The sequence below is a fragment of the Mercenaria mercenaria genome, chromosome 14, assembly GCF_021730395.1.
Source record: "Mercenaria mercenaria strain notata chromosome 14, MADL_Memer_1, whole genome shotgun sequence".
In the NCBI taxonomy this organism is placed as follows: Eukaryota; Metazoa; Mollusca; class Bivalvia; order Venerida; family Veneridae; genus Mercenaria; species Mercenaria mercenaria.
The window spans coordinates 71,553,493-71,576,803 of record NC_069374.1 but is presented as its reverse complement, the minus strand read 5'-3'; the positions used below and the strand labels follow the sequence as shown (position 1 = coordinate 71,576,803).

Genomic DNA, 23,311 nt, shown 5'->3' with positions numbered 1-23,311 from the left:
CGCTTTACAATGAAGTAAGGATTTGTTCTCTAAAATGGGTCTAGCTATGTTTGGTAGCTCATTAAAAATGTCAGTTTTATATAGAATTTATAGGGAATAATATTTATGCTAGTTTGACCTACTGCGCTGGGAACCAAACGTAAAGATTAATTTTTGATGTCGTCTTCATGTAGCCTTGTTTCATTACAGATCGGTCTGCTTTATTTAAGTGATTGTAAATATTCCGTGGTGCTTCTTGTTTAGAACTTAAAACGTTTGAACAACTACGTACGTAGCGGGATTTTTTTTTATTTGAAAAAAAAAAACGTTGCAAAATTTGCTCCTTTTTATTATCCATGGCCATGTTATACGTGTCATAATACAACAAATGACAAGTCTAGTTGAAAACTGATTTTAAAGGCACAAACGAGGGAGATTGTTTTACCTCTAAAATCGGTAAAATCAACCTCGAATGATTGGCAGAATGGTTGCAGATCAGCTTACCCGCATTCCAAGACAAGGCACGGTGTATTCATTAGGAAGAAGAACTCTTCTCAACATTTGACAAGAGCCTTTATAACGTTTATTTCCCTTTAAGCGCCTATATATGGCGGCGGGTTTAGAGCAGAAATATTGGGTCGGAGCAAAAATATCGGAGGATGGGTGGGGAGGGACCTCCAAAATGACACTACTCCTACTTTCTCCTTTTTTTCAGAGGTATACACTCTCTCTCGTACAGGGAGATTCCTTCTTAGCTGGGATTTAGTCAATCTGTTGAACGCAGACAGCAAACGATTTGTATTACTTATGGTTACATGTATATAGAAATATTGACACATATTTCCAGTGGCAAAGCCAATGTTTTAAGAGAAAACAAAGACATAGATCTATATTTATTTGTGTTTGACTAGCAAGTATTTACTAACAAATCTTCGAACCAAACGGCGACTGGTTGGTAGCTCTCCATCCCGTTGGAATCTACAGCTTTGACACTAAACACCATCATAACCTTGCCACTAGGATCAATGTTGCTAAATGTGATCTCACCACTCGATGCGTCAATGCTAAAATACTCCGAGTCACCATGTACAAGCGAATAGGTTACCGGTTGCCCCTACAAGTAAGATAGAAGTAGTAATATATATAGCGCTTCTGGCGTTGTTTGACCTCACCTGACCCCTCACCCTCTTCTAAAAAATCCAAAACCGGCCAATTCAAATTTAAAAATCCAAAGCCAGCCAGTCTTAAAATACTAACTCAGTGCATTTGTACCCTGAAAATCTTTGATGAACGTAAGGTTGAATGGTCAATCTGACCTTATTTAACCTATAGCCCTTGACCAGTCCAGACAAATACCGGACAATTAAAAAACCACAGGTTTTAAACCCAATTAAAAGTTTTAAATATATATGATACAGATGAGTTTACAGAATAAAATATATTGTTTGAAAGAAAGAAGATTTGCTGATAATATAAACCCCCATTATGATACAGCAAAAAACAGGAAAAGAATGATAATGGCCACCTGTTCATCTTGTGAAAGAATGAAATCAAAGTTTGTTAAAAGTACTATCAAAGCAGGCAATTTAGATATCCATAAAGCAGTGTTACCTTTATCACCTAAAAAAGGGTTAACACTTCCAGGATATAACTATTGTGGACCAGGAAATCCTTTAGATAATGGACCTCCTGTCAACGAACTGAAAGCAGTATGTAAGACCCACGACTTTTGCTATGACAGCGGTGTAAAAAAGGGTACATGCGACAAACAAATGCTTTCCAACTTAAATAACACTAAATCAAAAACATTTGGAGAAAAGATTGCAAAACATTTAATTGTAAAACCTGCAAATAAAACGAAATATAAACTTGGGCTGGGACATAAGTCCCCGGGAGCGGAAGCTCACTAGGACAAAAACGAAAGTCAAAAAACGGGAAAAGGGGGTAGAGTATTTACTTGGACGATAGTCCTTGGAAGCTAAGAGCTTACTCAAAAAGACCCCCGAAATAACTGCAGAGCCGATAACTCTGGGCTACCGCTGGAGTGATAAATTAGCAGAAGAATTACACAAACCAATTAAAAGAAAATTTGGGAAACGAGGGGTGATTGTTAATAAATTTTGATATCGGGTCTCTGATTTTTTGAATCAAGTTTTTTAAAAAATTAAAATAAAGGAGTAAAGTATTGTTAACCTTTATTGATATTTCAGTAAATATTTTGGGGTTTTTCCATTAAAAAAAAACTGGGAATCTTTTACTGAAGCTTTTTAAAAAAAAATTTTCAGAAGGTAAAAACCCCAAAAAAATTTATGGTAATGAAGGAAAAGAATTTAAATAAAAAGTTTAAATCTTTTTTGAATAAAAATAAGATTAAATGTTCATGATTTAATAAAGGGAAAAGCTGTCGTAATCGAAAGTTTTAAATAAAAATTTTAAAAAGAAAAATTGGAAATTTTACAGCAAATAACTTTACCTTAAATTTTAAAAATAGCGGAAAAGGGTTGATAAATTAACAAAACAAAACATTCTGTAAAAAATGACACTAACGAACCAGTAAAAACTTAAAAAAAGGTACTTTTTACTTTAATTTATAGGTAATTTAAAGATCCAAAGAGTAAACCAAAATTTAAAATTTGATCGAGTTCGTTTAAAAAACTGAAAAGACATTTTAAAAAAAGGTTACACCAAACTGGACAGGGGAAAAATTTATAATTTAAAAAAATTAAAAATCCCAATTCCGAAATACACTTAAAAATTCAAATGTGAAATAATTAAAGGATTTTTTATGAACAAAAACTTTTTCCCTACACAAAAATTTTTTTAAAATGAAAAATTTATTAGAGGGGACATAAAAAAAACAACTTTATAAAAGGGAAAGGTTACAATAAAAATTTTTAATAGTTGGTACCATTTTAATGAAGGAAAAAATTTAATGAAAATTTTATTTTTTAAAATGAGTAATAAAAATTAATTTCTAAAAAGGGAAAAAAACAATAGATCAATTAATTATTCACCAACTAACTAGCTGCTGCTACAGAAAAAGTTATAAATTTTTGGGGAGAGTAAGTACTGGGTTATATATTACAAAAATATTTTTGGGTTGTTGCGCATTACCATTGTTCCAGCTATTCCTATATTTGTAGCGTTGTTGGTTTTTTCCCACAGTAAATTACCATATTTACAAATAGCTAAAACTTAAGACAAAATCTTTTTAAAAAAATCATCACAAAATAAAAAAAACTAAAAACAAAAAAAAAGGTTTGGAAAAGAAATAAAGAAGAAGAAAAAAAATTATTCGAGATTTTTTTACAATACTGTTAGAAATGCAGAAAAAAAAAAAATTTATTTAATCCCTTTAAAACTAAAAGAAGACATTAAATTTAAGGGATAAAAAAAGTAAAAAAAGAAAAAGGGTTTATTTTAAAAATTTTTTTCTATAAGATTTTATAAAATGAAAAAATTATACATTAAGGTAATTCCCATCGGGAAAAAGTATTTTTAATATTATTAAAGAATAAATCCAAATTTTAAAATAAAATTTCCCAAACCCAAATTCATAAATGGCAAAAATTTGGACTCGTTTTATAATTCTTTAAAACCCTTTTTTTGAACTTGCTGCTCAAGAACCCAAAAATTTCTTTTCCCTTTTTCAATTGCAATTTTTAAACATCACAAAAAAAATTTTAAATTTTCTGCTAAAAACTTTGGGGGGTTTTTTTTCTTGAAGATTTTAAATTTAATAACAGAAAAGTTTTTAAAAAACAATATCAGTCACCGGGAGTTATAAATGTCCCGAATGGCAGTATACAATCTTTTTTTTAATTGACCATGTATTAAAATACGGGAAAACCCCCAAATTGATGCTTTTATTTATGAAAAACCCCGATCCAAAAATATGTTTCCAAAAGACTTCAAAAAAGAAACAAAAATAAAAAAATAATTGGTTTAGATTATTTAGAAAAACTACATAAATTCATAAAAAGGGGTTAAAACAAAATGCTCAAAAGGGTATTAAAATTTTAACAGTTATAAAAATTTTGAAAAAAAACTTTAAAATCTTTATTCAAAAGATATAGAAAATAAAAAAAAATTTTTCTCAAACAATATAATTTCTTTACGGCTTTTTAGAGATTTTTTTTCATAAGTTTTAAAGTGGTTAATAAAATAGTAAATATTATCCCCCAAAAATATCTAGCACTTTATGAGAAAAAATCCAACAATAATTCATAAAAAACGTACTCAAAAGAAAAAACTTATTAAATCAAAACTTAATCAAATAGTTAGCGATGAATAAAAAATCATGTCACTGATAATTTACAAAAATTTTATAACCTTACTATTAAAAGGAATTTATTTGAATGGCTGGGTTGTCTTTTAAACTGAGAAGAAAATGTCAAAAGGGTTATGTGATTGCCTAACCAAAAATCATCGAAACAACCCAAAAGAGTTATTGAACCCGATTGTGACCAAGAAAAAAAATATATAAAAGCATTTACACAACATTTAAAGAATTTGATAAATTCAGGTTAAAAAAATTGCTGGAAGGAAAAACAGAGTAAAAATGAAATCAAAAAAAGGGAAAAAAATATAAATTTAAAATTTTATTTTTTCTTAAATTTTATTATTTTTTTATTTTTTTAAAATCCTTTTTTGCTTAACAATTTTTTTTTTTTCAAAATATAAAAAAAAGCTGGAAATTGAGAGATCTAAAAAACAGTATTAAAAGAAATTTGAAATTAAAAAATTGAATATAACAAATCCAAAAAAAAAATTATTTTTAACTATAAACGACTCTTATGAAATATTTAAAAATTTAACTTAAAGTTTTAAAAGGATAAAAATAAACGTTTTTTAAAAAATAACTTTTGAAAAAAAGATGCAACAGTACAATATAAAAATCAGCCATTTTTCAATCAAAGTTTTTAAAATTATTAACAAAAACAAATAAAAAAACACCTTACGTCAAGCCTTGATGAAATAAAAATAAAATTTGGAAATTGGATTTTGAAAAAAGGGGCTGGGAAAGAGTCAGTTGATGCCAAAAATTTAAATAGAAAGTTTATCCATGGCTGCTTCAAGTTATTTAATTTCCCAAAACCATTACAAAATCCAAAAAAAGGGATTGATAAATTTTAAAAAATGTGAAAATGAATTTTTTAGAGGGTGTCATTTACCCTAAAATTTCCTGTTAAAAGATCCTAAAAAAAATTCAAAAATAAAAAACATAAAAACGTCTTATTAAAAAGGAAATAAATTTTCCTGTTACATTAAATCAAACCCCAAAAATTTGAATTTTAAAATTTTTTTTTTCATTAATTTTTTTTGGGGTTTATGAAGAACCAGGGGAATTTATCCATTGTACAATCAAAATATCAAATGAAGAACACTTGAAAATTGCTAATTAAAAATAACGAAATAACACATTATTTTTTATAAAAGATTTTAAAAGTTTAAACGTTTAAAAAAAACAAAATAAAACTAAAAAACATTTTTGTAAAAGCCCCTGCATTTTTTTACTAAAGAAAAAATTTAAATGAACACATACCAAAATTGTTTAGCATTAGGGTGTTCAAGGAAAAAATCCAAAAAGGGGGAAGAAAAGTCAATTTAAAAATTATCTAAGGTTTGCAGTATTTTTTGTAATTTATCTGATTTGAATCAATAATAAAAAAGTTTTAAACTCTTACCATCACCTGAACTTCATTTACTAAACCGTATAAAAATATATAGATTGGGTTAGGGGATAAAGTTGTTTGTTGTTATACGAAAAAATATCAAACCCCAACCCGATTTCCCGGGGCCCCAAAATGCGTTTTAAATTTATTGGAAAATGCTGGGGAAGAGGAATATTGAAAGGGAAAAATTTAGGTTACTTTAAAAAGAACTAAAATGTCTAAAAAAGACAAATAAATTTTTAAAAAACAATGTTTTGTCAACTGGAAAAAGAATATACAAAGATTCAATCAAAGTAGTACATGTCAAAAATCAGGAAAATTCAGGGAAGTGCCACCAAAAATGAAAATTTTATTTTAGACAACACACAAAATCCCTGTATTTTTCAGTTTAAAGGGGTTTGAGGCTTTTTTTTAGAAACAAATAAAAAATTCAAAAAAGAAATTAAGTTATTCCAATAATATGGAAAGTTTTTGCATTTACGGTTTCCGATTTGGCTTTTTTGATTATTCCAATTTAGCTCAACTTTGGGAAAACTTATAAAAAATTTTCCAGAATTTAAATACCTTAAAACTGAATTAAATTGTAAAGAAAACTTAATTTATTCAAAACAAAAGGTTTTTATCCTATGTTAATGGATTCTTTTAAAAATTCAAAGAAACAAATTACCCCAAAAGAAGAGTTTTTTTCAATTTAAAAGAAACACACTACTAATGAAAAAAAGAACAGCTAAAACTGTTTGGAATAAATTTTAAAAAATTTAAAACAAGGGAGAAAATCATGATCTATTTAAAAACTGACGTTTTACTTTTAACTGAGATTCGAAAATTTTAAAAACTATTTAAAATACTAAAAATTTAGACCCCTTGTCTTTAAAATTTCATTTTCCTGGTTTAGTTTGGGAATCAATTTAAAAATGACGGGAAATTCAGTTAGTTTAATAACAAAATTTCGAATTATCTTTTTATTGAAAAGGGACGGAGGGGGAATAAGTTATATTCAAACAGAAACGTAAAGCAAACAATACATAAAAAATTATGACCCTAAATTTAGAATCAAAATACATTATGTCCCTCGACGCCAAAACTTTACGGTTGGGCCAGTGTCACCTTTACCCTCTGGAAACTTTAAATTCTTTCCCGAAAAACAATTCAAGAAATTAATTGCAAATGGTAAAACAAATTTTATAGTTAATTAAACTTGAACATCCAAAAGAATTACAGCTTTTTCACAACGTTTTCCCTTTGGGCTCCTAAAAAAATCAAAATACCAACATAGGGCTTTCAAATTATTAAAAAAATTTTAAAACAAATTTGAAATAAAAAAAAGTAATGTAAAAAAATTGTTCCAAACTTTAATGAAAAACAAAATTATGTTGTTCTTTTTTAAAAATCTTGAACATATACACAATTGGGGTTTAAAAAGAAAAAAAAATACATAGAAATTAACTTTTACGAAAGTCTTGGTTAAAAAATATTGATTTTTAATATCAAAAAGATCTGAACCCAAAAAAATCATTTAAAAGGCCCCCTTTTTAAAGTTGATAAAAACCCGATTCGAAAAAAACGATGGAGAATTTACGCAAGAGGGTTATAAAAAATTAACTCATGATAAAACCTTTTATTAAAATTTGCCAAACCTTCATTTGTTAGTTCAACGGTTTAACAAGAATTTTTTTGGGTATTCATAAAATAAAAGAAATTTTGTTATTAAAAAGACCTTGTTATTTTTGGGAATGTGCATTCAAATTTATCAAAAATTTAATAATGATTTTCATTATAATTACATTAAGGAAAAATAGAAAGTAATTCAAAATTACTATTCACTGACCCCTGTTTTCATTATGTTTAAAAAAAACCGAAGATGCATTGATTAAAACCGAATCAAAATTTTTTCCCGACAATAATAAAAAAGAAATTTGGAAAAAATTTAAAGATAAACTCGCTTTCCCCTTTTTTAATTTTTTGGATTAAGAAAAAAATTATTCATTTTATTAGAAAACAAGTTTTTTAAAAAATGTAAAGAATTAAAAACATGTTGTAAAGAAAACAAAAGTTCATAAAAATTAAAAGATACTTTGTTTAATAAAACCCAAGTAACACATTTTTAAAATTATTCGTTCTGATAACATAATCTTTCCATTATTTTAAAAAAAAAAACATCTTTATCATGTTATGACGAAAAAAGATTATTCTTGAAATGGTATTGATACTTTAGCTTTTCTTAAATAATAAACCAAAAATTTGTTAACTAATTTTTTTTAACGTTTAAAGAACAATAAAAAATTTACATCTTTTGTTTTGAAATTGATTGCATAATTAATAGAAATAGTCGTTTTTCGTTTTTTTTTTGCATTTAACTTTAAAGTTTTACATTTCTTTATTTTTAGTTTAATTTAACTTCCCCTTTTAACAAATTTTAAATTGCGGGACAAAAAAATTTAAAAATACAAAAAAAATTATTTCTTACATTTTTACCATTTTGAACTAAACCAGGACTACATTTACAGTTTTCCATTGAAAAAACCCACTATGGGTATTTTCGGTTAACATTTTTAAGAACAATGGAGGTTTTCTTTTTAAAATTGTCTTTCTTTTTACTTACTTTTTCGTTTATTTTAATTGAATTTCCCATTATATTAATTAAAACTTAAATAATGTTTTAATTAAAAAATTTTACTTTCTTAAAATTTAATATTCCCCCAAATATTAAATTTTGACATAACTCCCTGGCAAAAGAAAAAATTCTATATTGGGGTGTTGAGTCCCCCTTTATAAGATTAAGTCAAACTTTGTCTTTTCGTTAAAAAAAAAATTTTGATTTTTTTCATACACAGATACTGCGGATTTTTAACGAACAAATACTATATCACATCACTGAAGCATGATTATTCATGTCACTAACCACGGGTTTTTTATATTTACCTCCCGGGGGAAATTCAGATAAACCCTCTCGTCACCAACTAAAAACAAAACGGATTTTGGGGGCATACTCGCACCCCCCGCCAAACTCTTGCTTTAAAATAAAACCTGATATTTTTATAAAATTCCAGCTTTTTTTGATTGAAACACTTTTTTTAAAGGTACATCGGTCGCCGTTTAATTCTTTGGTTTTTTTTAAAAATCTTTAAATTTTTACGATATTTCCAGCCCAAAATTTAAAATAAATAAAAATAGCCCACATTGCCCGGGCCCCCTTTAAATATAACCCGCCCCCCACCGAAGCAATAATGATAATACCAGCCCCGTGGCTATGAAAATACTTTTCTTAAATGATATGCGAGTATTCTTTAAGGCCGTTGTGTAATTACTGTAATCTCTACCTTGTATTAAAAAAGAAACACTTCAGCTTACTTTTTCCAGTTTAATTTATATCGAAAATTTATTTTCATGTTCGAAATTTACTTCAGCAAAATCAAACTCGTTTTTTGTACAATTCAGAAGCAAAAAAAATTGCCAACAAAACCTTTTGTTTGGCTAATTGGTTTCTTTTTTAAGAAAACATTTTTTACTTCTGAAATTTTTTTTCCTAATTAGAAAAATTGATTGAGTTTTAGGGGTTTAGCTTTAGTTTTTAGCATAATTAACCTCCTTTTTTAACTGTTTTTTAAAAATTAAAACGTCTTTTCATTTTTATTTTTTTTCAACTTTAGCTTAAGCGGCCACTTTTTGTAACAACCTGAATGTATTTAAGTCTGCTATTTTAAAATTGTGACGTTGTCACATTAAAAAAATCAAATCCGAAGTTTTTCTTAAAGTTTTTATTTTTAGAATTAAGCTTTTTTTTAAGGGGTTATTAATGCTGTGTCGTCATCACCCTTTTGTGAAGCGCCTTTTTCCTTCAGATTTATTTTTTGCAAATTTTTTGAAAAGTATCGAAAAAATCTTGATCTTTTTTTCATTTCAGTGTTATTTTATTTTCTTTGTTCTGATTTTTTAACTGATACATATTTTTTAACTTTGTCTCGGCTTTCAATAATCTTGTCTTTTTGTTCTTTATGTTTAATCATATATCTTTTAAATTTTTGAATTTGATGAATAAAATGTTTAAACGACTCGAAATACTTTTTTAAGTTTTTACTGTCAAAACAGATTTTTTCTTTAAATTCTTTAATAAAACAACCAACTTTCATTTCTTTTTCAATTTTTTCTTGTAACTGAACATTAAAATGAATTCTTTTTAAAAAACTTTTGTTAATTCTTTAATATTCTTTACTTCTTTTCTATGTCTGTTTTTTTACTCTGATACTCAAAAAAGAAAATTTAAAACCTTGAACTTTTTATCATAAAACGTCTTGAAAAAGCTCGTTTGGGTTTATCTGGATTTTTCTGGGTTAAAAAGGGTTATTACCTCTCTACAAACGCTCGTTTATTTTTGGGTTTCAAATTCCTTTTTTCTGTAAAATACGACTCCGATTCTTTTAATTTTTGAAATTTTTTTTAAGTACATAATCATTAAAAAATACAATTTTAAATTTACTTATACTGTCAGGGTTTCCTTTTTTGTTTTTTCATCATTTAAAAAATCCCCTTTTATAATTACTTATAATTCCTGTAAATTTTTTTTTTAAAAAAATTCCTTGGTTTTTCTATATAAGAAATCATATTTTTTTTTTGTGAAATTAGCAAAAGAGTTAGGTTAATATTTTGTTCATTACAAATCATATCATTTTCTCGTTTACAGGACTTTCAAATAAAATATAATATGAACAGTTAATCTGAATACTTTTGGGGCTTTATAGTAAAAACTGACTTAAATAAAAAACACAACATTTTTTTTGACGTCCTTTAATAAAGTATTTTGTTATTTCATTTTGAACCTTTTTTTTCTTCGCATACAAAATCATCAAAAATTACTATTTTTTTTTTTTTGGTTCAAGTTTTCCCCAGGGGTTTAATTTGGTTGGAAACGCCGAATATTCAGTATTTTATTTGGGTTACTTTTAATTTTTTTTTTTGCAATTTGACTTAAGTCATTTATTTAAACCTGAAAAATTTTGTTGTTCCAAGTTTTTACAAAAAGGTAAATTAATCATAATATAAAAATGTTTTGTATCAAAACATAGTGATTTGTTTTCCAGATCCAAAATCCACATATTAAAAAATTCTAAAAAATGAATCCGCATAAAGGTTTTCTTTAATTTTTTTAAAAATTATTTGGGTTTATCACTTTTTGTATCAAATTTTGGGAAATTTTCCCTTTTTATAATATAATATAATAATATTACATTATTTACAATAGCTTTCATTATCTTCATTATTAATTTTAAATCAATCAAAAATTAATGAAAAGAAATAAGAAAAAAAATTTTCGGGGCAAAAAGATGAAGCCTTAGAGAAGAAATAATAGAGAAAAAATTAAAAAGCTACAAAACGGGGTATCTACACTGAAATTTATAACCCAAATTTCGAAGGAATGAAAGCAAAAAAAAAATTACAAGTCAGTTAAAAGCATTACTTGGGAATTTAAAGGGGCAATTTGCGTTACAGGGGATGAAATGAAAGACATAGAAACATATCAAGGGTTTTCCACAGTTTTTCCAAGAACCACACCCAAAAACAGGGTCCTCCTAAAGATCATGTGGGTTTTGGGTATGGATAGGGGGTGATGGGATGAGTTTGAAGACACTGAAAATTTCCCGAAGAATTTGCGGCAAATTTTGAGATAAATTCGTAAAGATGTATTTCAAATATGGATTTCCACATTAACAAGTTTGCAATAAACAAAGATAAAGAGATTGGGTCAATAAAAAAGGGGGCACCAAAATTAAAGGGCTTTTCTGGATAAAATAAATAATAAACAAGAACCAGAAAAAAAAATTAAAATTTTCAGATGCAGAACCTATGGGTGCAGGGGATATGTTCAGGTTGAATTACATAGAGAAAACTTAAAAAATCAGTGAACGCTTACAAAAATGATTAAAGACTCAAAAAGTATTTGGAAGGAATAAGATATCATAAATCCATATAAAATTTCACCAAATGGGCAATTGGGAATTTAATTATTAAAATAAAAAAACTTTTAAACCAAAAAAAATAATCGCTAAGGATAGAAAACGGAAAAAAAGTAATTAAAAACTAAAGTAGATAAGATTATTTATCTGGGGGGCCCCCGTGGCCCCAGTGGTTAGAGTCGTTGACTTCAAACCATTTGCCCCCTCGTGTGGGGTTTGAAACCTCATTTGGGGCGTAGAATTCTTCACGTGAGGACCTCCAGCTGGGTTACGAAGGGCGGGGGTTTTACCCAGGTCCCCCTCGTGATGAAATGTGCACGAGGGGCACCTGGGGCTTCCTCCCCCATTAAAGTGGAAAGTGCCATATACCTAAAAAATTTTGTCGGTGCGACGTTAAAACCCCAAAAAATAAATATATAATTTTATTGATCTGATTAATAAAAGAATAACATAAAAAAAAGCATTCAATTCTTCTAGAAAAAAAATTCAAGAATAACAGAAAAATCAGGATTTCCCATCAAAAAAGATCTTGAAGTTTAAAAAAGAAATTTGGGGACGGGGGTATGACGTTTTCCATGTAATCCAGAAAAATTGGGTTTAATGACTTGGGGTTAATTTGTGTTTATTGATGCTTGGGAAAAAAAAAAAAACTAAAAAATAAGGATTAGATAATTGATGAATTATTAAAAATGAATGAAATTTTTACCAAAAAAACATGAAAAGTTAATAAAAAATTTTTCTTGAATATATAAATGGAACAAAAAAAATAGATTAAGTCTAAACAGTTTAAAAATGATAATAAAAATACCCAGGTTTTACAATCAATTTTTGGTTCTGAATTTTAGATAAAAAATAAAAATTATGTTGTCGGTTTGGGTATATTAACACTATGACTTATTCTTGGCATAATATTTAAAGGGTGAAATGAAAAAAAGAAATCGTTATAAAAAGGTAAAGGATGGAAAGATATTTTTAAATTTTCAAATGGTCCTTACGTTTATCGACACAATATTTTTAAAAAGGGGAAAAGCTGATAAGTAATGAGATTAAATTTGAAAATCAAAATTGCTCCAAAAGTTTTGGGAAATTTTATTTTAATATTTTAAATTTGATTTCAATTTAAAAAAATTTTATGTTGGATTTAAGAATGTCAAATATTCATACATTGCTTGGATTTGAGAAAAAAGCATTGAAAATACTGAATGGGAACTCGACACAAAATAACTAACTCTGTGGGTACAAATTTCTTCTTGTGATTTTTTGATAAATTTACTTTTTGATGGTAATTTTAGTGATATTATCTATCTTTTAAGTACTGCAGATTTAACAAACTTATCCATTTACAAAAAACCAAAAAGAGAAAATATTCTAAAAAATAAATATACAAAATTCAAAAAGAATATACATTTCAAAGTGTCGGTAGAAAATTAATTTTAATGGGGGGAAAAAGTTTTTTCACTAATTTTAAAAGAAATTAATTAAATTTTTGTTTTAAAAAAATGTACAAGAAAGTTTAGACAAAAAAAAGGAATATTTATTTTTTTTTGATGCCAAACGGGAAAGAAAATATACACGGTACAGGTATCTTTGACACTTTAACAAAAAGTTTCCCGGGGGTTGCATCTTCAAATTTCACAGCTGGAAAAAAGGCTCGGAAACGCAGGAAAACCAACCTTGAAAGTGGAACAAAAAGGTTGGGAAAGGGAAGTTGGAAATTAGCGTAATAAATTGTTGAAATTTAAAAAGAAACCTTCTCCGGCAGTTTAATTTAATTGCCCAAGGAATTACAAGAAAAGGAAACATAAAAAAATGAGGAGGGGATTTGATATAAGATTAAATAGATTTTTGTCCGGTCGGGGGCACAAAGTATTTAAAAGATTAATTTATAAAAAATAAAAAAATTTATAAACTGTTTAGAAAAAACAAAATGTTGATATACGAACTAACTCCATTAATTAGATACGCCTTTAAAACGTCTTGGAAATAAAGTTAACAACAAAAAAACGGTATCACTTTCAATTAAAAGATAGAATTATATTTTGATTGGTTAATGGGTTTTTTTAATAAGTTTTTTAAATTAATAAAATTGCTAAAGGGAAAATTAGATGGCGGAGATCAAATTGCTTTAACAAAAAAGCAGCTTAATAATGATCGTTATGGTTTAAACAAAATGAAAAATTGTATATGTTTTAAAAATTTATACAAGTATAAAAATAAAACATTTTGTTTAACTATCTAATGATTATTAAAATCAACTGGGAAAAATAATTTTCTATTTAGATATATTACTGCGCTGATATGAAATAAAGGTTTCAAAATTTTAAAAGGAAATTTAAACGAGGGTGGTAAAAAAATAAATGCAAAATTCCCTTAAATAATTTTTCATTTTTTCAGGGTTTTGAAACTAATAAATTTTCCCCAATCAAATTCAAATAAAACCGCACGACGGTTTATGAAAATTAATTTTTTTGAGCTAATGCTGCTGAGCGGGAGAGTAATTTTAACAAAATTAATTTTTATGGGGTTTCCCCGTTTAATTTGATTTTGGACTTAAACTAATTTTGAAAGATTTTAAAAAACAAGATGGGCAAAACCCTTTGGGGAAGGTGACACAATCATGATATACAACAAAATAATATAACCTTTAGAATAACGGGGTTAACAAAACCACAATTATTTGTTTTTTTACAACGACCTATAAAAGTAATTCACAAAACATAATCCACATTTTTTAGATACATTTAAATTAAAAGCGAAATGATAATTGCACTTTGACCTTTCGTCTTGAAGTTGGTAATGGTGTTTTTTTATCAAAAACAAATACACAATATATCAAGAATAATGATGATTAATTTAAATTTTTATTAAAACAAAATAACAAAACTACTGGAGTCTCTTAAATAGATTTAAATTTCGAAAATTTTTGGATTTTGTTTATTTTAAATTGGAATATAAAAAGGAAGTATAACAAAGATCCAAGCATATTACATTTAAAAGTTAAGTAAAAAATTCCACCCGCACTAATATTCGTGTTTACCAATTGTATGTATGAGAAACATTGAAAAAAAATACTATGGAAATGAACTTGTTTATTGTTTAAATAAAATAAATTTTTAAATAAATAATGACATCAAATTATACGAATATAAATTAAACCCAACAGAAGGGCAAAAGAAAAAATTTAGCACAGGCTTATAATAATAAAAACCCCAAACTTTAGATTAAAAAAGAACAATTACGTGGGAAAATTCCCCTTTTCTTTTAACAAAAAAAAACCAATTAATCAGATTGAAAAAATCATTAAAATAACAAGGGGTTTAAAATACTTTCAAAAAAACAAATGTCCCCAAAGGTCAAAATGGCGGTTTTGAGTTTTTCTGGTTTGTTGGAAAAAAAATTTCCATGCGCAAAAAAGTTCCAAAAATTTTTGCCCCTCTAGGCAACGGGGCTTTATCTGGGTTGCCAGAAATGGGTAAGTAAAATACTTGGAAAAGGTCGATTTCGGTAGCTAAGATAAAAAAAATCATATCGCCATATCTTACACCAAACCCCAAAGAAAGCAACAGTGGGATTGGAGTGATTTAAAAATTTAAAACAAAAAAAAAAAACAAGACGGGGGTTTTTTTTTGGCATCTGGCCGCTAGCTAGGGGTACCTTTGATTACATCTTTGTTAAGTAAAAGGACTACAATTAATTTTTCAAGGGGACCTTACAGACGAATTCCCAATATAAAAAAAAAAAAATTATAAACAAACCAATTTAACTTTGAAAATTTAACAATGGGGTTAAACATTAAAAATTAAAAAATTTAGGGGGGTATTTGTAAAAATAATTTACCAAAAAAAAAATTGAATAAAGAAAATGGTAATAATAAATTGGACGACTCTGTTGGTCCCCGGAACCATTTGGGTTTGTTTCTTTAAAAACTTTTTACTTCGATCCATTTGGACTTTCCCCCGCCAAAAGAATTTTAGGGATATACCTTGGGGTTAAAATATAACAACATACAATACAAGACAAAAAAAGTACACTCTGTGGTTTTATTGTTTATTTTTCATTAAAAGTTACAAAATGGGATAACATTTATGTTTTTTGTATAAAATATAAAAGTTAACAATCAAAAAAAGTAAAGAACAAACAATTAAAATTTTTTAATAAAATAGTATCATAAAATTCTTTACTACAACAAAAATGTACCCAAAAAGTTAAATTTCCTACTACTCCCAAAAGTGTATACGGAAGTGACGGGGTTTTCATTGAAACATTACTATAAAAGAAGTATAGTTAAAAAAAATAACTTTAACGAAGGAAAAGGGGTTTACATTGTAAACGTTACTAAAATAAAATATAAATATAAGAAATTCAAAAAAAGTTAAAAAAAACTTTAAAATTGTCATGGAAGTGACGTGCGTTTACAGGTAAACTTTACTAAAATAAACTGAAAATTTTACACGGAAAGATTAATACATAGAAATTCCCCTTTAAATTTAAAAAAAACGGAAAATTGTACACAGCAGTGACTAGTAACTAAAAAAAAAACGTGAACATTGTACACGTTTAATATAAATTACCAGTTTAATTCTTTACATATTTCCTCAATCAGTTTCCCTTTTTTATTAAAGTTCCGATGTTTATGCTACATTTTAGTCGTTTTTGAATTTCCCTTCCTTCTATTCTATCGTTGTTTGTGTTGTGGTATATAACAACAGCTTCTACGCAGCTTTTTATACTAACAAAGAATGTTCTAGCAAAGAAAGTTCTAGTGTGTCGTCTGATACAATATTACACCGCCGGTGGAGCCTCTGGTAAGCTTCGTTGTGTAGAATGTTCTGGGTGTGTGTGGTACTAAATCCTTTCTTTTTATTTCTCAATAATATTTCCACATATCCTTTGTTATTAAAGTCTAAAATCATATCCTTTTTGTTCGATTTTATTAATTGATCGACTGTTTTTCAAGTTTGATATATTTGTAAACAGTTAGTAGTCCGTTGCGTGTAAGTTCTATTGTTGTAATTTATCTGAATTCCAGACATGTTGTTTAGTAAGTTCATAATATTTGTCACAGTATAACGAATATATGATTGTCAAAGTAAGTACTCCATCCCTCTCCAAATACGTAGTTAAAACTCAAGGTATCTCTGTAGAAATCTCGAATAATCATATCTTTGTAGTGTTCTAATAAGTCCTTTCTTTAATTATTTAACTTTATAAGACATATCCTTTGTCATAACTGTTCAAAATAGCATTCCATTCCTTTATCTAAGTTGATAAATGTCCGATGTATAGGAGAGATCGTGTTTGTATACAAATTCTATTTTTAGAACTGATAAGACAGTGATCGGGTGGGCAGAAGCCGACCGTCCATGTTTTTTGTAAACAGTGATGTTTTTCTAACGGTCTAAACTTTCTTAAAACACAAATTACATAAATAGTTTTTTGATCAATGGAAAGGTTATAAAACAAGCAATTTATTGATTACTTTTAATTGTTATTTCGAAATAAAATGGATTAATTATGAACGCTTAACTTACACTGTTTTTCGTTGTGAAAATCACTACGCCGCTTTTAAAATTATATGTCATTTAAAACAGTTATTCATTGAAAAAAGATATTTGGATACAAAAATATGAAGATTGTTAGTATTTCAAATCTTTTTGAATTTTGAAAATCCATAAATGAGTAAAAAAGTTATTAAAAATTAAAAATTCTGATTCAATACGCAAACGGTGTTAAAATCATTTGTTTTGCCAACCACCAGATAAACAGATGGTAACGCGTGACGTCACGGCGATCTCTCCTATAATACAACACTATATTGAAAAGAATAATCTAGCATATCGATTGTCACTCCGTGCGGTAAACTCTCTCGATTGGATAAATTTGTTCAGCGCCATGGCAACCCGACCGATATTTACTACGCTTCATGAATGAATAAACGTAGTATAAATCTAATGCGTTGTGTTTTATCAATAAGGGCACTACTATTGAAAATTGTTTCTTAGTGTTTTAAATGAAATATATTTTATATAAAATATATGTTTTCTCAATGGATTTAAACTTGTAGGAGTTTTTAATTGTGTGGGTAGACGACGTTTCAACCCACTTACGTTCATAAAACCAGATGTTTTTTTAATTGTCTGGTATTGGGTTTTTAGAAGAGGGTGAGGGGTCGGGGGAGGTCAGATTGACCCTTCAACCTTACGTTCATCAAAGATTTTCAGGGTACAAATGCACTGAGTTAGTATTTTAAGACTGGCTGGCTTTGGATTTTTTAAATTTGAATTGGCCGGCTTTGGATATTTTAGAAGAGGGTGAGGGGTCAGGTGAGGTCAAACAACGCCAGAAGCGCTATATATATTACTACTGATAGATCTTGTTAAAATATTGCAAAAAATCAGTCGATATAATTAACGTATACATTGAAAGAAGGGCGATTGCAGCTATTGCAGATTAACAATAACAAACGCACAGTCACTGAAGGTTTAACAAACGCAGTCACTGAAGGTATCAAAATTAATATCAAAATATTTTAGCAATTCGCACTCATCAAAGGTCTATTTTCTGAAAGTAATTTTAAATAACCGAAAAAAGAAATAAATGTGTAAGGAAACATCATAGTTTCGTAACACATAATTATGTACAGTAATACTACTGGGTATATCTTAGAAAACACAGCGTCCGTGAATAATATATAGCATTGAAAATTGTACTATGGTGACAATTACTGGGAAATCATTTATTTTTGCAAGTATAAAAGTTCGTTGTGTCTGCAAAATCGGATGTTCTGTGGTCTATTTAACGCATTAAGGACAAAGCAAGTGTTTGCGGATTCGTTGGAATATGATTTCGCAAATGTTCAGAAGCTGAGCATTAGTGAAAATTATTCCCCGACAAGTAGTAACAATTTCACAGCATTTTTGTGGTGATACAAGTCTTGGTTAGTAACATGTGGTCGTGATACACCGGCTGTCGGAAGGAAATCGCTTTAATTTTTACAGTTCGTCTCATCATAATTATATCGAAGCCTTAGTACAGTACATATTGAAACCGTTTTCTAACGCGTGATTTGGTTATTGTAATAATAATGTCCAGTAATTACATGAGAAAAAACTTACGTTGTCTGCTGAAGCGTATGAAGTTCCGACAGGAGACCCAGGTGTTGCAGAACTGGACTGTACAGGGAATTGTAACATATCAGGGTTAAACTGAGGGCTTAAACCTGCAAATATTTATGTGTAAAGCAATTAGTAATAAAGACCTGCTCCAGTCCTACCTTTTAACCTTGAATTGTCTCTGAAAAAGCAGGAAAATCCTGACTATGGACAGAGACGCCTGTCGAAATAGAGTCTAAGGACATCGTACGATTTGATGGTATTTTGTCCTCATTTTCAACCATGAATATTTCAAAGAGTAGGCGCACAAGGGCAAAAAAGTGAATTTAATCTTGTAGCTTGACATGTCTCCAGTACACATTCATTGAATAACTCTTTGAGTTCCGATTATTAAAAGGAAAATAACGATATTAAATTAGCAAGGGTTGATTTTTAAAAAAAATATTCTTTAATTATATTTTTCATTTAGTAATGATCTAAGATTAAATAATTATGATACACATTTAGTATATAGTTTAGCAGAAAACACGTTTTATTTAAGTGTTTAAGATAATTTTCAATAAAAACTCCACAGAAAAACTTCAAATCATAATAAAACTTATAGTCCACCCTGTATCATTGAAATCACCCATGCGTTTTCATATCAACCTTTTTACCACTCTATTGTGTATAAATTAAGACATGTATAAACAGACGGTATGTTTCTGCATGTAATGGTCAATATCTAGACTTATTTATATATCAATCAGAGTACATTGTACGTATACCTTGGTTATTGTATTGTAAAATATGGAGAGATATATTCTCAGGTAGCTTTTAAGTGACAAACCACTGAAATATTTTTATCATACATGAACCTATATATTAGGCTTCTGTTTACAATGTGTGAAACATTCAATCAATGTACTTAAACTTAAGTATGATTTTCTTTACAATGACCATATCCAAAAACTATTAGTGATTCCTGATCAGCATTTTAAGACATGTAAACGTCAATGTCAACAGAATTTTATATGACATATATTACAGTACCTAACTAAGCAAAAACTAAAAGAAATAAACATTTTTGCATTGATTTGTATCTGCAATGGTCTTTGATTTAAATGACCATAGAGTGGTGTCCTTACATCACACACATATAGCAAAATGCAGTTTAGAGAGGCAATCGTGTATTTTATTGTATGGTTGAAAATAGAATGTTCAGAAATCTGTTTAGTATCAGTGACCTTGACCTCAGTCCTGTACTTTTAACCTTATCAAAGATGAGAAGTCCTTCAATTGTACCTACATACCAAATATCTGATAGGTTGGTCAAAAAAATGAGGTTAATATGACCAATAGTATGATAATTAGAAGGGCGGAGAGGCAACATATTAATTCTGTGAAGTGTCCAGGAACCATGCTAATGTTATTTAATGGTTAATATCGCCCCTGTCAAGTGTAAAATATTTTCTTTGATAGAAACTCATCATACAAAAAATGTATATGTGTCAATAATCATGGTACAGCCTGTATGTGCATTTTTTTTAAATAAAAGTACTTCCCCCCCCCCCCCCCCCCCACCCAATGCATAAAAAAATTATAAACACATAATGTTGATTATTGATATTTACATATATTCCATGAGTAGCTTCTTGATGCACGGTGGGTAAAGGCATGCCATTTGCAAATGAAATTGTATATGAAATATAAGGGGAAAGTACTCAGACAAAACGTTTCAAAGTCATTTTTTTACAATTTTTTTGTGAATGAAGACATTGTTGGGTCGTTTTTATTCATTATCAGGGTCATGTTTTTCTTTCCATAAAAGTTTAGTAGAAATTTTATTTTTAAGGTATAGCTCCATGTTTCGGAGAAAAAAGTTCGAACGTCATCAAATCATAGAAAGAAAGCATTGTTTTACATGAAAATTTAACAGCGTATAAAACATTTATATTATTCTACAAAACCATTGTCAATTTACTGATATATGTATTGAATTCCGGAAAGTGACTGCATGAAGGGGCCACACTTCTGAACAATTCAGCGCCTTTAAAAACTCACCATTTTTTAAAAGCTGTTACATGTCTTCGTTTAGATGCATTTGCAACATCGTGCGAGTGTTTAAACTTTACATAACTAGATAAAACATCGTTTTTGACAATTGTTTACATTTATTTTTTTACAAATGGCATTCTTATTTAAAGGGGGACAACTCATTTAGAATATTTTAAGTATCCAACTCTGTGGGACAGAACAGTAAAACATGTATTGGACAGATAAATTGTATGTCAAGATGCTGTTCATTTACTAAAAAAATCTGTTGTTTTGTGATATACTGCTAAACCTTAAGGTTACTTGAGGAGAATGGTAATTGAAATCACACAATGTCCTTTATATAAAATTCTATATAGAATACCTGTGGTTTTTCATGCTAAAGTGTGGCACGTGGCCGTTAACTGTTACCTATTGTAATCATGGGTTGCATACACACAATAGAATTTGAATAGCCGCGATGAGGGGCTTTAAAATTTTAAAATGTTATTTAAGGGTGCATTGAATCGATGGTGGTGTTATTTTTTATTGATTGGCTCACACATCTTTTTTTCAGAATAATAAAATTACTGTTAATGAGAAATGTCACTTCCTGTTTACAGCCTTGTACACATGTGTGCTTTAAATGACAGTATGTGTAATTTGGGCTTAAATTATAGTTAAATTGTCATCAAGGCCAATATTGTTTAACTTTTAATATTGGATAGAACATTATAAAGTCCTTGAGTTACATTATAGATATTATGCACGTTCGCATCAAGTTATTTTAGAATCAAACACTTTTGATTTCGAGATACAAAACATTTAACATAGTTGAAATATAAACATGGAAACATTCTAGCTAGTTATGAAAAAGTGTGATTAAAGCAGGCGTACGTTCTACATGAAAATATGCAAAGAAATGTTGTTTATTTTTTTTACTTCTTTCAACTACACAGAAGAAGCATATCTTTGAACGATTAATATCCTTATTCCTGTTACAAACACAAACAATTATTGCCCATGCATTTAACTAATTAACCACACAAATACTTTCTTCAAGTTTTAAACTGACGCAGTTGCAGTTCCGAATTTTTCTTAAACATTTTATTTACAAAATATCTACATTGGTTACTACTTTTTCTTTCTTTCTTTACATTTCAAGATATAGAGGATATTACATGTGGATTTTATTAAACGGGTTGAATAAAATAACAAGATGCGAGGCTCTGCCGAGCATTTTATCAATTTTATTCAACGAGTTTGATAAATTCAATGTGGAAAGTCACAAATGTAATATTCTTTTTTGTCACATGTTAGCTTTTCCAGCCTAAATATTTTTTTTAAAAATCCACTTTCTTTAACTATTATATACAAGTCTATTCCACAGAGTCTGACGTTTCCTATACTTAAAACGACGTCGACATGAAAGCTTTATTACACTACTAGTGTATTATAAAATTTATGTAATGACTTTAATTCCCTCCCGCGACGTTTAACATGTGGTAAAATTCAATAAATGTCTCGTCATTTTAAACGTTAAAAATAAAATATTTTATGTATTATATGACGTATAAAAGAGAATAATATTACTGTATAAAAACCAAAAGCCAAGTTAGAATTATTTCGTAAATACAATTACAATAATGTAAACAGACTCACCCAAGGTAAGAGCTACAAGAGAAAACGCAAGAAGTATCTTCATCATTTCAATATGCACTGTTACACGCAGTAATATGATGAGTGCACAGTATATATTCTGTTTCATATTGATTTCTGATCCCGTAGCATTACTAGGGGTGGATCAAAAATTACACGGACTTTGATATATTTCAAATATTTACAAATAGAACTCAGACTCAAAATCAAAACCAAAGCCTAGTGAATTCTTGTTTTTAAATGACAAATATTTTCCGAGAAATATGCGGCAAACGGCACAGACATCCTTTGAGATTATCGCATCGATGGAAGAGCTATGACCGTGATTTCACATTAATTTGAGTAGCGTTTAAAGCAGTTGCATCGCTGAAATGTTCAAACAATTTTACCTGTATCTCAACAGTTGATTATATTTACATTACATTGTTGCAAAGGTCTAATATAAACAACTAAGAAGACCGTAATTCTTATTTCGTCAAGTTGTCCTCGCAAGCACTTTTTGATAAGTCACAAATTGCATAACGCCAAAATTAATGTGTTGTCTATAAGGGAGACAAATACGGAAATAAAACGTTCGAACATCATTAAAAGGCATTCTAACGAAGTATGTCCTACCATTAATATGTCTTCGCTACGTACATCTACAAAGTGAGTTTATCAGTGGTTGCCACATTAGTTGCAAAATATTCAGACATGTTATATAGTCTGTTGTCCATAGTGTTGTGTCAGATTATTTCTATATAAAGTATTAATCGTTCTTGTTTTGTCCCTTCCAGGTTTGACGTAGGGGACATCGCATTATTTCCCTGATCCTATTTCTAATGCCATGGCGTTATCTGGCGACCTACCACCCAGTTTCTACCTCGACCTCTCGGTTATATGGTAGGTATCTGATCCATAAGTAGTAACACTCTACAGGGGA

General features: G+C 28.6%; 1 protein-coding gene across 1 annotated transcript; it reads right to left on the bottom strand.

The window, feature by feature from the left end:
- Positions 1–859: 859 nt before the first annotated feature.
- On the bottom strand, positions 860–22,475 carry LOC123528276 (uncharacterized). Its single transcript, XM_045308010.2, has 3 exons — positions 22,393–22,475; positions 18,721–18,824; positions 860–1,093 (listed from the first exon to the last, which is right to left on the bottom strand). The coding sequence occupies exons 1-3, from the start codon at positions 22,436–22,438 to the stop codon at positions 887–889; spliced, it is 357 nt and encodes a 118-aa protein (XP_045163945.2). The 5' UTR covers positions 22,439–22,475; the 3' UTR covers positions 860–886.
- Positions 22,476–23,311: the final 836 nt, after the last annotated feature.